This window comes from Podarcis filfolensis (genome assembly GCF_964270895.1).
Source record: "Podarcis filfolensis genome assembly, chromosome: Z".
NCBI lineage: Eukaryota > Metazoa > Chordata > Lepidosauria > Squamata > Lacertidae > Podarcis > Podarcis filfolensis.
In genome coordinates, this window is record NC_139617.1 from 37,993,184 (window position 1) to 38,009,806 (window position 16,623).

A 16,623-nucleotide genomic window follows, 5' to 3' on the forward strand; every position below is an offset into this window, starting at 1 on the left:
AAGAAGGCTGATTTCAAAAAGCTTAAGGAACTACTAGGTAAAGTCCTATGGTCAGAAATACTCAAAGAGAAGGGAATCCAAGATACATGGGAGTTTCTTAAAGGTGCAATACTGAAGGCATAAAGGCAGCCAATTCCAAAAAGAAATAAAAGTGGAAGGCACCTAAAGAACCAGGTGTGGCTAAATAAGGAGCTGACGAATAAGCTGAGATGTAAGAAGGGTGTGTATAAGAAATGGAAGAAAGAAGAAATCACAAAGAAAGAATATACAGAAGTAGTCAACAGCTGCAGGGAGGTCAGGCAGGCCCAAACTCAGAATGAACTGAGGCTTGCAAAACAGATTAAAAATAACTAAGTTTCTTTGGCTATGTTCAAAGCAAGAGGAAGAGCAAGCAAGTAGTAGGTCCTCTGTGTGGGAAGATGGAGAAATGCTATTGGGTGACAGAGAGAAGGTGGAACTGCTCAATACCTACTTTGCCTCAGTCTTCACCCAAAAGGAAAGCAGTGCCCAACCTGGTGATAACAGAATAAACAATACAAGAAAGAGCTGCATCCCAAACAAGGAAAAGAGGTGGTAAGGGAACACCTAGTTAATTTAAATGAATTCAAATCTCCAGAGCCTGATGAGCTGCACCCAACAGCACTAAAGGAGCTTGTGGATGTAATCTCATAGCTTCTGTCTATAATCTTAAAGGACCTCACCTGTTCTCCAAGAGTTCTCTAAGACTGGATGCGGGCAAATGATGTCCCCATCCCCATATTCAAAACAGGGAGGAAAGAAGTCCCAGGTAGCTACCAACTAGTCAGCTTGACACTGATACCAGCAGTGCTTTTTTTCTGGGAGTTCTCAAGGGTATGCAGTACCAAAACCTTTTGCTTCTTCAAATGTTAAAAGTGTAACACTTACTGTAACAGCTTCAAGGTGAGTAGCAGCACCTTTTTTTCTTTCCTTTTTTTTAAGCACTGGATAACAGGAAAGGTGCTGGAACAGATCTTTATAAACAACTTGGATGAAGGTATTGAGGGGATGCTCCCCAGATTTCAGATGACATCAAACTGGGACGGGTAGCTAATGCTGCAGAAGACCTTAACTGGACCCAAATCAGAATTCAATATTACCTTAACTGGTCCCAAACTAACAGAATGAAATTCAGTAGGGACAAATGTAAGGTTCTGCTCTTAAGGAGGAAGAACTAGTTGCACAAATATAAGATGGGGAGGGGCACCTGGCTTGCCAGTAGTATATTTAGGGGTCTTAGGGGTCTTAGTAGACTGCAGGCTTAACATGAATCAACAATGTGATGTATATGCAAAAAAAGCTGATGTTATTCTAGACTACATCATTCTGCCTTGGTCAGACCACACCTGGAATATAGTCGTACCTTGGTTCTCGAACAGAATGTGTACCAGGAGTCCGTTTGACTCCCGGAACCATTCAGAAACTAAGGTGTGGCTTCCAGTTGGCTGCAGTAGTGCCCTGCAGCCAAGTGGAAGCCATGGAAGCCATGTTGGACGTTCGGCTTCTGAAAATTGTTCGAAAACCGGAACACTCACTTCTAGGTTTCGATCATTTGGGAGCTGATTTGTTCGGGAGCCAAGGCTTTTGAGATCCAAGGTACGACTGTACTGGACAGCACAGTTTAAGAAGGACATCAACAAGCTGGAAAATATGCAGAGGAGGGCAACCAAGATGATAAAGGGTAAAAAAACCAAGCCTTATGAGGAATGGTTGAAGGAACTGGGTATGTTTAGCCTGGTAAAAAGGAGACTGAGAGGAGATGTGATAGCCCTCTTGAGATAAGGAGGGCTGTCACATGAAGGAAGGAGCAAACTTGTTTTCTCCTGCTCCAGAGGACCCAAACCAAGGGATTCAAGTTAGCAGAAAGGAGATTCTGACTAAATATCAGGAAATGCTTTCTGACAGTAAGAGCTGTGAAGAAGAACAGTGGAAAACTGTCTCCCTTAGGAGGTTGTGGACTCTTTTATTGGAGGTTTTTAAGCAGAGATTGGATGGCCATCTGTCATGGATACTTCATCTGAGATTCCTGCATTTCAGGGGGTTGGACTAGGTGACCATTGAGATATCATCTCATTCTGTGAGAGAGGTCTCCCTGCAGATCTAGTTCTTTCATTGTGCACTTCCCAGAGACTTCATGAAATAAGGACGGGGGCAGCATTGGGCTGGAATACTTGGACACTTTTGGTTTTAAATGTTCTATACCTCACTCATGTATTGGATTATGGCAGTGTGCTCTGTGTGGGGCTTCCCTTGTACTTGATCTGCAAACTGCAGTTAATGGAAAATGCTGCGGCATAATTACCAACAGGAATGATAACTTGTCAGCATGTAACACCTCTGCTCAGGGACCTGCACTGGTTGTCGATTTGCTACAGAATCAGACTTGAGATCACCTTACCCTATATATCTCAATTCGATCACCACAATCTGCGGAACTGGCACTATTACAGGTACAACATAATGCCCGTTTTGCATCTGTAATAAATGGATCTTTTAGTATGGCACTAAAAGATTTAGAAATCCTTGCCTATTTGCATCAGACAGGCACCTTCACTATTACTGTTTTTGGCACCTTCTGAAAACATTTTTGTCTAGGGAAACCTATCTGGATATATAGAATGTTGATGTGCTTTAACCTGTTTTACGTTTATCTTTGATTTTAGTTACTCCTTGAATGTTTAAATGTTTTAAAATAATTTTATTTTTTATTCTCTTTGTTAACTGCTTTGCATTTTTTTTTTTGGCAAGCAGTATGTAAATTTCATGTAATAAATAATTTGATGAAAATGTATTCACACGATGAGCAGTATATTTTCCAAGAGCTCAGTTGGTATATATTCGCACCCATCACATAACCTGCCCAGCCTTCATCCCGCAGATTCCTCTTCTGCAGTTTCATGATTTGCTTTTCTCCTGGCTACTTTTTGATGCTTTTTTTGAAATGTGGTGTTTTATGCACACCCCACTTCCCTTTAAATGGCTACCACCTCCTTTGCCAGCACTTGTTCTGAACTAAATTTGGTGGCTTGACGTGTTTTTCCTTGTAATGCTGCTTGGTAGAGGTGGGCAGGAATGGGGAAGAATATGGCTTTGTCCTCTCTCTCTCTCTCTCTCTCTCTCTCTCTCCCCGCCCCCCCCCCCACATTTCCTTGCATCGCCAGGATTTCTTTTGATACTGTCACTGCTGTTTTTTGATAATTTTTATTTTTTTGAGCGTCCAGCCACATGCTTCCTGCCATCATTTGTCTGACTAGGGTCTTTGTAGCCTCTGCCTGCCAAGCTCTCTGGGCCGAACATTAATGGTTCCATGTCATTTGCCATGTGCTTTCAGCATGGACCGTTCCTCAGTAGTAAACTGCATGGATCTGTAAGCCACGCCCAGCTTTTCAAATGGGACAAAGCCTTTGTAAGCTCACCTGTCTCTTGAGGTAATATTGAGTGTCCTGCTCAGTGTTCCTCTAACGCATGAAGCTGTTTACCTGTCCCTCCCAAGGAGGAGAGCTTTCCGTAGTGGCCCCTTGAGATTGTGGAACAACTTACCCCGCTGTGTGATTTTTGTGCACCTCCCTTGAGATGGGTTTTGAGGATGAGAGAGATGTAGCTCTTGGTGGGAGTCTTAGACTATTAGAAGGAACAGCAAGGAAAAGAACTGGAAACGCAGGATGCAAATTTGAGAAAGAAATCATATGAAACTTAAGAGAAGAGGAGATGAGTTGGTTGGTAGGTAAGAACCAAGGTCACAGGTAGAGAATGAGCCAGATGAAGCCGAATTATAGGCACCAACTCCTAGGGGCCCAGGTCCCTTCGGTCCCACCAACAAAATGTTTGATAGGCATTACAGTACTGTGTTTTCTTTCTTTGCCATGTTTGGACCCCATTTCCCAACAAGCCCTGTAAAGGAACTTGTACTAGGCTTGCTGGATGGCAAAAGACCTGGGACTGGGCAAAAACCTCTGACATAATTTATGATGGCCCTTGTGATTGGAGCAGAGAGAGATGAGTGGGGAGAGAATGCAAATTACTTGCTCCATGGGGCGGGTTCACAGAGCTCTGCCAGGAGGAGAGAGGAAGCAGCTCCTGGTCATTCACCATTTTAAACAATTCAACTAGGAGTGCCTTATTCAGATGACTGGAGGATAATGCTCCCCACCTATTCTCATTATCATTCTTGTTATTAATCAGCCCTTTCCCCCATAGTCCCAGGGCGGGTTACAACAATTAAACACAATATTTAACCACAATTTAAAACAAAATATTTAAAAGCATTTTAAACACCTTACTGTCACAGAAATAAGGCAGGTCCTAAAAATATGCCGAAGCAGGCAGACACATAATTTTGCAGCCCACCCTCAATGATTTGGGGCTGGTGGGGGGAGAGGCAACCAGATGCTAGAAACTTTGGTTTGGGGACAGTTGGGTTCAAGTCCCTTTTTAGCTGTAAGAATTCAGAGTATTATGTCCAGTAGGAGTGACTTAAGATAGGCAGGTGAACCACCTGAATCCCCATTTTGAATAAACTCTAGTCTAAAACATGCATTGCAAGTTCTATAGCACCACGTTTGATACACAGTGGTGGCAGCCGCGGCCCTTAGCTTGTCTTGGTGCCACACACCTTTCCCACTGCTCTCAGCGTGGTGTTGTCTCTTGGCAGGAGTGGTGGCCAGGCCTGTGGTTCAGGGGCTGAAGGAGGTGCTGGTGGAGAGGAAAGCCTGAACAGGATTCTGGTCCCAGTGCAAGGTGTGCGCGCCACCCACCACCATGGAGCAGGTGAAGGCGCTGCAGGTGATTTAGGATGAGTGCAATGACCAAGCCTAAAGTGGGCAGGGTTTATCTAGCCCCCTTCCATATTTTATTCAAGTTGGTGCCCATGAGCTGAATTACTGATCTCTTCAAGCATCATCTGGCAGTTGGTCTGGACTCTGTTGTGAGGATATTCTAACACTAGATTTCCTGCATGAAGCCAGAAGCTGGGTGAGCCTACGAGGCCTTCTTTGCCTCTGATTCTTTGTTCTGTTCATTTCCCCAAATTGTTAGTGGAGATTTTGACCGCTTCATCTGCCTCAGAAGCATTACCCCTCTGAGGTAAAGGGGAACCAACTGTGGCCTGCAAAAACACAATACTTGTTAGAACACAAAGTGCTTATTTAGCTGTGATTAGGCAGGCAGGTAGCTGGGAAGGCAGCTGCTAATCTGTGAATAACCCGAGATCCCCAGAAGGAACGCGTTGCAGGTAGTAGAGAAATGAGGCATTGTATTAGGGTCTGTGGGGGGTAACCAGGAAGGGAATATCTGTGCCAAACTAATAGGGAGGTTTGTGAAAAGGATGCTGTTCCCCCTCTCAATTACTTTGTGCCTATCAGGTGGCCAGTATTTGTAAGTATGGCCCTTCCTTGTCCCTTATTAGCCCATTGCACTGTGTTCTTCCCTGGTCCTTGGCATATCTCCTGATGACAGCAGAATCTGTAGTTGTTAAGTTGGTGTCTTCAACATAATGTCTTGGGAAAGGGTTGTTGGTTTTGGCCCAGTTTTCCAATTTGTTAAGCTCATTGTGAATCATGATTCTATCTTCACTGCATTGTTTTCTATTTTGGACATGGGGTGGCTAAGTGAACACCAGCAGTTTTTGCTTCTGTGTCTGCTAAAGTTATCCAGCATCCCTAGTGCTAGTCCCCTCCTCCAGCCACCGCTCTCTACAGCAGGCTTCACCCAACCTGGTGGCCTCTACGAACCTTACCCAGCATGGTCATACTGGATGAGGTTGATGGGAGCTGAGATCCAAAACACCCAGAAGGCACCAGGTTGGAGGTTTCCCTACAAATGCTCTCTTGAGTTTGCATGGGGAACGTATTTGGCTCTCTGATCTCTCTCTCCTGCCACAAGCCTTCTATAGTATCCTTGTTTTTGCTCACGTTTGGAGGACTAATCTTCCTGAAACTTGCTAGATTTGAAGATGTCTGTCTCCACTTTCTTGCCCTTCCTTATCAGGAAAATGAAGACTTTTTGTACCAAGTGGGTTGCAAGAGTACTTCAACACAGAACCCGTCGGCTGCACACTACCTTGTGCAGGGGTGGCGGAGCAAGGCCAAAATTTGACGCCAACCCCTGCCCTCGCACTGCCTTTCCAAAGCTGGCTTAGTGAGGCTCTAGGCTTCAGCGATGAGGCACAAGGTTCTGGCTAACTAGGCTTTGTGAAAGACGTAGGAGAAATCTAGGAACCTGTCAGAGCACTCACACCTCCTTCCCAAACCCCAGCGCCTTGCTTACCCAATGTAAGGGCTGGAGGGGTATCAGATGATTCTGAGGGCCACCCAAAAAGCACATCGGACTACCCTGATCCAGAGCAAGCTTGCCTGAAGTGTTGTTAGACAGAATGATAGTAATGAAACTTGTGTGTGTGTGTGTGTGTGTGTGTGTGTGTGTGTGTTATACTGAAGTGATTGCAGATTTCAATTTTATACAAAATTTGTGCTAAGCATGTTTTTAAGAGTCACACATATATGCAACCCTGGGTGTGTCACTTGTTAAAACGCCTTGAGAAACAGCCTCTCTGCAGAATAGTTCCACTGTTCCTTTTGGGGTTTCATCCTCTTCCGCTCCCCCTCCGCTGCCTTTTCTTTCCAGTTGCCCCATTTTCATTCTGCGTCTGGATATTTTTAGCCTGCTTTGTATATCTGTTTCTCTGTCCTTCTCTCTCTCTCTCTCTCTCCTCCCTCTCTCCCCACCCTTCCCAGTTTGCTTTTCTGTCAGAGGCAGGGAAACTGGCATTTTCTCAGTTTTCTCATTCCCAGCCCCCCTCTCTGTTGGGTCTGCCTTGCCATTTCTCCATCTGTTTCTGCTTCCATTGGCTTGTTCACACCATCTTGTTTACTTGCTTATTTAAGTAAATTCAATCTTGGTGTTTTCCACCTAGTCTTTTACTCTCTTTTGCTTGTACACGTCATGTAAAGGTTCTGGGGATAGAACTACAGCAACATGTTCTGCTCTTTTTAATGTGAATACAGTGGTATTAACATTTTCCAAAGATAATTTCAAGGAAGGAAGGAAGGAAGGAAGGAGGGAAGGAAGTTCTCTCCTCTCTCCCCTTCCCACCTCCACCCCCACCCCGCCAAATGGGCTGATTTTCAGTCTCAAAAGTGAGGACTGTGTTTCTGGTGATGACTGAGCAGCATCAGAAGAGCCTCGCTGGATCAATCCAGTGGCCCATCTAGGCCAGCATCCTGTTCTCACAGTGGGAAGCCAAATGCCCCAACAGGAAGCCTGAAAGCTGGACTTGACTGCAATAACACTCCTCCCTCCTTCCATTTCCAAGCACTGATAAACAGAAACATACTGCCTCCCACAGCATTCTAGTCCTCATTGTTAAGAATGTAGGAAGCTGCCTCATACAGAGTTGGGCTGTTGGTTCATCTAGCTCAGTGTTGCCTACTCTGACTGGCAGCAGCTCTTGAGTTTCAGGCAGGAGATCTCTCCCAGCCCAGCAAAGATGTGCCATTGGGGATTGAACCTGGTACCTTCTGGATGCAAGGCAGATGTTCTACCACTGTGATGTGACCTGATGACTTTTAGGCAGTTTGCCCTGCTGCTTTGAATAATACAGCAGCTGCTGACTTAAACATAGAAGATGTGATGTTGTATTCTGATGTTATCTCAAATGAGAAGATGAGTGGCAGGTGTATAGTGTGTCATATGTTTGAGGACTGTGGAGAAATACTGTTCCCATTACACAAGAGAAATTAAACCTGCCTCCCGATTAACACTTCTGCACTTACCTGGAAAAATGTCCAACTCCACACACTTTGGAGGGGGAGGGAGGCAAAACATGGTGTATAAATAAACCATAACACTTTTCCTGCCCCTATTCTTGTTTATTTGCTATGCAAATGCCTGCCTAACTCCTGCCACCACAAGAGTCATAGCTTGCCTCTAGCACAACCCTATGTAGAGACACACACTGAGATTCAGTGGTTAGTGTGTCAGACTAGAACAGGGGTCAGCAAACTTTTTCAGCAGGGGGCCAGTCCACTGTCCCTCAGAGATTGTGGGGGGCTGGACTATATTTTTTTGGGGGGGGATGAACGAATTCCTATGCCTCACAAATAACCCAGAGATGCATTTTAAATAAAAGCACACATTCTACTCATGTGAAAACACTAGGCAGGCCCCACAAATAACCCAGAGATGCATTTTAAATAAAAGGGCACATTCTACTCATGTAAAAACACGCTGATTCCCAGACTGTCCGTGAGCCGGATTGAGAAGGCGATTGGGCTGGATCTGGTCCTTGGGCCTTAGTTTGCCTACCCATGGACTGGAACCTGGGAGACAAGGGTTCAAAGGCCCACTTGGCCATTAAGCTGATTGAGTGGCCCTAGGCCATTCACAGCCTTTTAGCCTAACCTACTTCACAGGGTTGTTGTGTGGCTTAAATGAGAAGGATGATAATCATGTACATTGCTTTCAGCTCCCTGAAGGAAAAGGTGGGTGACAGATACATAGTAACAGTGACTACAGTTTGGAAAAGTGACATGGGAAACCTGTTTTCAAACCTGTGTTGTCTGTGATCCTCACTATGAGTGGCCAAGGGACTGTTTCCACATAACCTCCTCACAGGGTTAAAAAGCCTTCTCTTTTCTTTTTGCTTTGCTCTTTAAAAAAATAGTACCTGCCACCATTTCTTGCTCTCAACTATCATTGAGGCCCAAAAAGACTTCCCTGTGTTTTTCACAGGTCACACCTATATTTGCTTATGCATGCACATCCCATTCAAAATAAATGTTGCCCCACATTAAAATAATCAGCAATAACAGTGTCTCCCAGTCACTCTTGCCAAGCCTCCCATCAGTCCCCTTGGTCTCTATTCCCACCCTCTCAGAAACATGGAGTTATTTCCCATCTAAATCAGCACTTGGTAGACTGCATGGCCTGAAGAAGCCCATCACCACACATTAGAATATATTCAGTGTGACAGGTAGGGTTTTTTTTTGTGGGGGTGGTCGAGCAGTGCCATGTTTGTCAGTAAAGTGGGCATGGAACTCCAGATAGTAGCGTGAATTTGAATATTTTTCGAGAGGTAAAATAATAAGGGTGGGAGATGAGTTGGAAAATATAAATGATTTGGTTTGGGTTTTTTTTAATAAACAAATCATTCTTCTGTTCATAACGTGTGTGTGTGTGTGTGTGTGTTAAGCACAGCTTTTGGCACGAAGAAATCAGCAATCACTTTTACGCTGAAACCAGAGCTTTTCAACACCTCATTAGCAAACCTCATTATTTCAAGCAGTAATTATTTGGGGGCTCCTGGAGCATAATTAAGCAAAAACCTGCAAGAGATGACTGGCCGGCACCCTTTCACATCTGAAGCAAATTTTTGCAGCAGTTGCATTCGTGTAACCAGCACCCTTGATCCCTTAATTCGCCTGCTTTCCATTTTACCTGTTGGTGACTTGTCCTGCTGGTTATTGGCACATGTTGAAAAGTATGGCTGGATCCAGACAGGGTAAGGCTGGCAGAGGAGGTTTGCTGATGAGGAAAAACCTGTCAATCAAAGGCAGGGGTGGGGAACCTGTATGTAGCCTTCCAGGCACAGTCAGACTGCAACTCTCATCATTCTGGACCAGGGGTCAGCAACCTTTTTCGGCCATGGACTGGTCCACCGTCCCTCAGACCATGTGGTGGGTCAGACTATATTTGGGGGTGGGGGGAAATGAACGAATTCCTATGCCCCACAAATAACCCAGAGGTGCATTTTAAATAAAAGCACACATTCTACTCATGTAAAAACACCACACAAGCCTCATAAATAACCCAGAGATGCATTTTAAATAAAAGGACACATTCTACTCATGTAAAAACACGCTGATTCCCGGACCGTCCACGGGCCGGATTGAGAAGGTGATTGGGCTGCATCCGGCCCACCGGCCTTAGGCTGCCTACCCCTGTAATCTGGACCATTGGCTTTGTTGGCTTGGGCTGCTGGGAGTTTAAGTTCAACAACATCTGCAGGGCTGCAAGTTTAACAGCCCTAATTGAAGGTATCTTGTGGTCTTGACTTTACTTTTCCTAATTTCCCCTTTTAGTATTCATTAGCACTGTGTGACATACTGCAGGATGGGGCTATTGTAAAGAACAGCGATGCTAGCAATTGATTGCAAAACTGAGAGGTGGAAGGTGATGTGTGCATGTTCTTGGGTGCCTTTTAATCTTTTTTTTTGCCTCAGCTATCAAGTGTTTGGGAAGCCACTTGCAGTAGGGCAATCTCGTGTTTAGAAGCTGCATCAAGCAAATTCAATTTTTCCTCTCTCCTCCCCATTCTCCCCCTTGCTCATGTAACTTACCAGTTGCTGGATGGTGAAATGGAAATGCCCTCCATTCAAGGGTTTTGAGAAGAAGGAGAGGGGTAATAAATGCAGTGATGGAAAATTAACTGGATATGGCATTGATGGAGCTGGGGGGGGGGGCTTTGGGAAAACTTCAGTCCTGGCCTCTCTTCATTTCTAGCAAAATACTCGGCATACGATTTGGGATGAAATCAGAGAATGATACTATTAAATTCACAGTACTCTCTCTGAAGAAAGACTAGGGGAAACGAAAATGGGAGGTCCTAGAGGAGGAGATTGGGATTCTATCATAAATACAACAAGAAACAGAACTTGAACATAAGGAAATGGGCTTGAATTAAAGTATATAGAATGAGGAAATACGGAATACTATTCCAATATGTACTCACATATTGGAGGGATCACATAGTGGAGGGATTTTAACATGGACATGTAACCAGCAGACAAAAAATCAGAAGCCCTTTTAATCTATCTCTAATGTTTCTTTTTCTTTTGTCTTTTGTCTTTTTTTCTCCCTCTTTCTTTCCTTTTTTTTCTTATGTTTCCTTTTTCCTTTTGGAGCCCTATGTTTGGGACCTTGTGTTTTCGGGATTGTGTACTCATGGGAGTGGTAGATGGTTGACGGAGGGCCCTGGGTGGGAGACAGGGTAATGTTGGTCTCCCAGCGTGAGAGGCTGGGAGGAGAAAAGAAGGATCCCAGGTGAGATCTGGGAGGGACTGCTACCATCTGTAGGTGGTGGGGGCTGATAATTGCCTCTAGGAGAGGACTCCATATTCTACCTGTTCTTTTTGTAGTTTTTGTAGCCATTATCTTATTGTACCATGAAAAACTTTTATATGTGTGTGTGGGGGGGGGGTTGTTACACCCACACATCTACACTTATAAGTTGCTGGAAACTGCAGGAGGGGAGAGTACTGTTGTGCTCAAGTCCTGCTTAAAGGTTTCCTACAGGCATCAGGTTGGCCACCTCAAGAACAGGATGCTGGACTAGATGGGTCACTGGCCTGATCTAGCAGGGCTGTTCTTAAATTCCTGCTGTGGGGTAAACCTACAGCTCTACCAGCGGACAAAGCTAGAGAGACTTAATTGAACAGGCACAGGGATCTTTTAAAAAACAACAACAACCCACAACTTTAATAGGCCCCCTTGATGTATGCAGTTCAGTAATGAATGGAGCAAAGAAACAACAAATGACAGTCACTTGCTGAGACTCTCTCTCCTTGTGGATTTTAGTAGGCCTCTGTGGGGAGGGTGATGTGTGTTTGCATGTGTGTGTGTTTTCCCCTTTTCATTCTTATGACACTGTATGTGCCAGACTCCCAGCTGCAGCATTTTCATTCTGACCTTCCTGCCACCCATGGCTAATCTAGATTTTTGCCTGTATTCCCTTTCTAGGACTGAGTTTGCCCTGAAAGAAGCCATGTCAACAGGCGGCATGGAGGATGACATCCCTCAGGGAGAGAGGAAAACTGTCACAGACTTCTGTTATCTGCTGGATAAATCCAAACAGCTCTTCAATGGCTTAAGGTCAGTCAGTTTCAGGAGTTTTGTATAGGTAGGGTTTGAGCTGGGGGAGAAACCAACAACTCAAAAATTCTGGAATCTGGCAATCTAGATTCCTTACTGGGAAAAGTTTAAATCTACAAACTGTATTAATTATGCAGATTTTGCATTCCTCGTGTTTTGCACAATTCTAGTTTTGCTAATAACACAGAGCTCTGCAGTATGCTGAATCTCCACTCCAACTCCAGAACCTTCCTGAATCCACCCCTCTGGCTTCTGAAGCTTTATCTAGAAGTTCTCAAGTGCTTGGCAGCTACCACAAGGATATAATACAGTATGTGATTCAAAATAAGAGATGACCCGAACACCCTCAGTTTCCTGAAGTGTGTACAGCTTACAGGATTCTTGGTGTGGAGCATTGGGTTGCCTTCATGCAGGATATAATGTTTTTCCTTGGGAAAAGAGTACATAGCTGACATAAGTGAGCAGAAGGATTTGGGGAGATGAAACAGGAGACTGGGCAGTGACTGTGTCCATTGCAGGAAAAAGAGCAGGGATTACCAAGTGAAGCCAGATGGGTTTGTGTGTGAAGAAACTCAACTTTAAAATGTGGAAGAAAACAATTGGTCTTCAGGCTTTTTCTTTTCTTTTTTCTTTAAAGAGCTAGAAGTTATTTCTTTGGAACATCATTTTAGTCAGAGGCTATGTGTTTGTGGCTTTAGAAACAGCGACCGCCCAAACTCGAGGATTCTGCCAGAGCTGTCAGATTGTCCTTTAGATATCGTGTCTGCTATACAATTGCAAAATCTTGGTGCCTCTGTGTTCTGCCTCCTTAGGGGGACACTTCTATTTTATTCACATTTTTATCCTTCCCTTAAGGATCTCAGAGTGGTATTCATGATTGTTTCTTCCAACCCCATTTTATCTACCCAACTGACTTTCTTTCCCTTTCAGCCTAACCTGTTTCAGAGACAGACATAGAGAATGGCCCTGTTGGCATGTAGGAAGGCATTGTTTTCCATTCTGCCCTGTAGTCATTGCATGACGCACTGTTTCTGTTCTGCTGCAGTTCATTTTCTATCAAAAATAGTTATTTGTCTTGCTGTCTGCTGTGGCAAAATTATGTAACTTGCTTAAATAGTTATGTAAATTATATTGTCATTATGTTATTCCACCCCATTCATTTTAATGCAAAGGAAACACAACGCAAATGGTGGTGGAGGCGGGAATGCAGTCAGTTAAGTATCATTTGCAGACTGAAAGCAGCAACAACAGCAAATGCCAATCATATTTGCTGGATTTATATCAATTCCTGAAATGGGATGAATAAGTGAACATTAACAATTTCTGCTGCTGCTTCTGTTTGCATCGGAATTCTCTGATCTCTATTACCCAGTGAGCTTTAGCCAATGATCTGAATCCAGGTCTTCCCACTGTGAGTCTCCCAAAACATCTGGAGGGCCACAGGTTTCCCACCCCTGTGTTGTTTTGAGGAAGGACCACAGCTCAGTGTTAGAGCATCTGTCTTGCATGCAGAAGGTCCCAGGTTCAGTCCCTGGCATCTCTAGAAAGAACAAGGACTAGGGCAGACCCCCATCCAAAATCCTGGATTGCCTATGGTTCTATGTGTTAAAGACTGATCCTTGGTTTTAATTAGATGCAAGTGGAATTTGTAAAGTGCTGAAGATACCTCAAACTTTGGTGCATGTGGTATGCTCAAAATGGGCACACACAGCAAGAATTTGTCTCCTATAAACTGCCTCCGCAGCCTTGACCAGTTGCTTGCTCCAGTATGATTATCCTGTACCTTCCTGCTTTAGAGCTAATATTCACAAAGAGCTGTGCAAGTAAGGAGAGGGCTTCAAAGTGCTTCAAAGCCCACTACCTGTTGCTATAACTTCAATCGCAAGCTGAAAAAAACCAAATTAATGAAAAGCAAGATAGTGATCAGCCCTATTGCTGCTTCATTGGCAGGCATCTAAGAGGTGTGCATCCAAGAATCCTCTCATTTAAACTCTTTTATGTCATACTGAATCTGCTTTTCCCCTTCCCTCTTTTAGCTAAGGTGACTCTGGCAATTGTTTTATTTTTTTGTGGCTCAAATGTTAAATTCCTCCCTTTGTGCCAGCAGCCTCCTATAGGCAGCGGTTGTTGTTTTTGACACTGGCAAGGTCCTCCAAGTGGAAAGTAGAAAGAAGGGTCTGTTCTGGGAGAAAGGAGCCAAGGCTCTTTAGCAAGCCCCCTTGGAAGCTGCCTGAAAGCTTGGTATGATGAAATGGTGGAGGTGGTGAACTGCATCTTTTCACAGTTAAGCTTATACCCTATTTTTCTATATGCAGTTCCCTTCTGTCTGAAGTGGTATGACCCAAAACTACCTTCTCATCCTGCATAACCTGAATGAACACACGGTAGCAGAATGAGGTGGTGGAATCTTGAGCTGTTAAGTATTTATGTAAACATCAGTGATGACTGATGCCCATTGCGACTGATAGAGAGAAAGACTGGGAGCTCAACAGTAGATGGAGCCAGAGCCAATAATAGATGGAGCTAGGGCCAACCAATTGTAGTTCTGCTCCCAGCCTCCTGCCTGCTGAGTTCCACAAGGGCATCCCTGAGGCCAAGGAGGATGAATACGGCAGGGAGGTTCTCCTCCTTGACTGGTTGTGAGCCAGAAGGTAGGTAGGTGGGGGCTAGCTGAGGGTGGACTGAGGTTAGTGGGGCAGTGCCCCCTATTAGCCCAAATGAATGAGGCTCCACTGGTATGCATGTATTTAAGACTTTATACCACTTTTCAGAGAAGACTGACTCTCAGTATGGTTTATAATCACACTCACAGAAATGAAATATTGAAAACACATAAAATAACCAGTCACATCGCGAACTATATATAGGGGAAGAAAGCCCATTTCAAACTGCAATCAAACTAACCCCCAAAGGCCACAGCAAAGAAAAACATCTTTAAGACCCATTTGAAAGAGACTAGAGATGGGCTTTGCCTTGATACCACTTGGAACTGAGTTCCGTAACTGGGTCTCAGCTCCTGATGTCAGGCTTCAGAAGCAGGTTCACGTTATTGAATGTTCCACTACACGATTTTCTTTGTAAATACATGTTATTGAAGTCCCACATCAGAGACAAAGGTTCTTGCCTTGCCTGCTTCAAGCTACTTCTCTACTTGAAGGAGTGAGGTTTTTTTTGTCTTGTTTTGCTTTGCTTTGCTTTGTTGTAATGTGATCTCCCTTCCTCCCCTCACAGTGGTATAGTCCATGCTGCGGCCTCATTGCCACTTCATTCAGCTGTGCACACAAAACTGCTTCTTGTAGAACAGCTCTTGAGTGCAGGCATTTATAGTCTTTGCTGCGTGTGTGTGTGTCCTCTAATCATGCATGCACGCTGTCTGGTAAAGCAACCTGCCTGCAAGTGAGAGGTGGAAAGGGGAGGGTGTGCTGCTGCAGAATTCTGGCTGTATCTTTTGGCTCAGAAAAACACGAGCCAATATATTTCTCCAGAAATGAAAACTGGAGCAAATGGTACTGTGTTTGACTGGCTCTACAGAGAGCCTGGGCTTGGTGCCTGCAGGCCTGTGGGGATCACTTGGTGTTTGCTGCTCTTGGCTCAGGTTCCCTCGCTGGTGCCTGTGGGTAAGCAGCAGTTACCTGAGTTACCGTCTCCCAGGATAATAGTGAGTGTAAGAGCAAGAAGGGGAGGTACAGAGCACCAACCGACCACAACAGCAGTATCTGTTTACAGTGGCGAGTGGCGGGGATTGGATAGTGAATGTCAGTCAATATCCAGCCTGCTCTGGACTGGCTGTTTGCTTTTAGTGTTAGACCAAAAATTTGGAGCAAAATAAATCTCGCCCATTGCTTTTTTCTTTTTTAACAAATTTTATTAAATATTTTCCTTGTTTTCAAAAGCACATGCACTGTCTCTTTTTTCAGGTTGTGTTTTCTACCAGTTACATTTGTTGTGAGACATTGGTGTTACAGTATATGCAGTATAGGGTTGGGAAGAAAAGAGGGGCGGGTGGGAGAGAGGGGGTGGTGGTAAAGCTTTTGTTCTTTTACTTAGTGTATGTGTAGGGGTTTTGTGTCAACGCCACTTGGGTAGGTTCTCTTTCTATTCTTGTTATTTTTCCTTGGTGGTGAGAGAGGTTGGGGTGGCCTAGGGTGTGGTTGATTGTCTTTGGTTGGCTTCAGTGGGATTTGTTTGTGGTTGTGTGAAGGGGGGGTGTTGTTGGATTAAGTTATCCATATTGAATTGCATGCTGTCGGTGGGTTCGTGTTGTTGTCTTGTTGGGCTGTGCATGTGATAAAGGGGAGCCATACCAATCCAGCCCATTTCTGACACTGCTTCACTCTGGTCAGTGACTGAAATAAAACAATTCAATCATTCATTCTGACACTGCTTAAAGAACTAGGTTGTAGAAATGAAAGGTGGTCATGGAGAAACTGCTGGCAAACCCCCAGGGGTCTGGCTGACTTGACTAATACTTTAATGCTGAATAATTAAGTTCACCCATTCAGCTTTGAAATCAAGTTATATGAGCAAGGACCCACACATTTTAGGGTGGGGTGGGGGAGCTGGGTGTCCTGGAAAGCAAAAGAAGAAGAAAAAGATGTATAGTTTCTATTGACCCAGCCCTGGTGGGAGGATCTGATGTCTGATGCTGCGCTGAGCTTTGGAGGCACTCAGGTTCCCTTTGAAGCCCAGATGAGATCATGGATTAACCCCAAAACTGCTATGCTCAGAAGGAGGGGAAGC

General features: G+C 44.5%; 1 protein-coding gene across 5 annotated transcripts in view; it reads left to right on the plus strand.

Annotated features, from left to right (window-relative positions):
• The window catches only part of SCAI (suppressor of cancer cell invasion), an 81,080-nt gene that overhangs the window by 30,688 nt on the left and 33,769 nt on the right, over positions 1-16,623 (plus strand). For 4 of the 5 annotated variants that reach the window (XM_083596980.1, XM_083596981.1, XM_083596978.1 and 1 more), the window contains one exon: positions 11,752-11,883. In XM_083596980.1, coding sequence (XP_083453106.1) covers positions 11,752-11,883 — 132 coding nt within the window. Of the gene's footprint in view, positions 1-2,082; positions 2,515-11,726; positions 11,884-16,623 lie in introns of those variants that run through there. The other variant, XM_083596982.1, reaches the window with a different exon arrangement.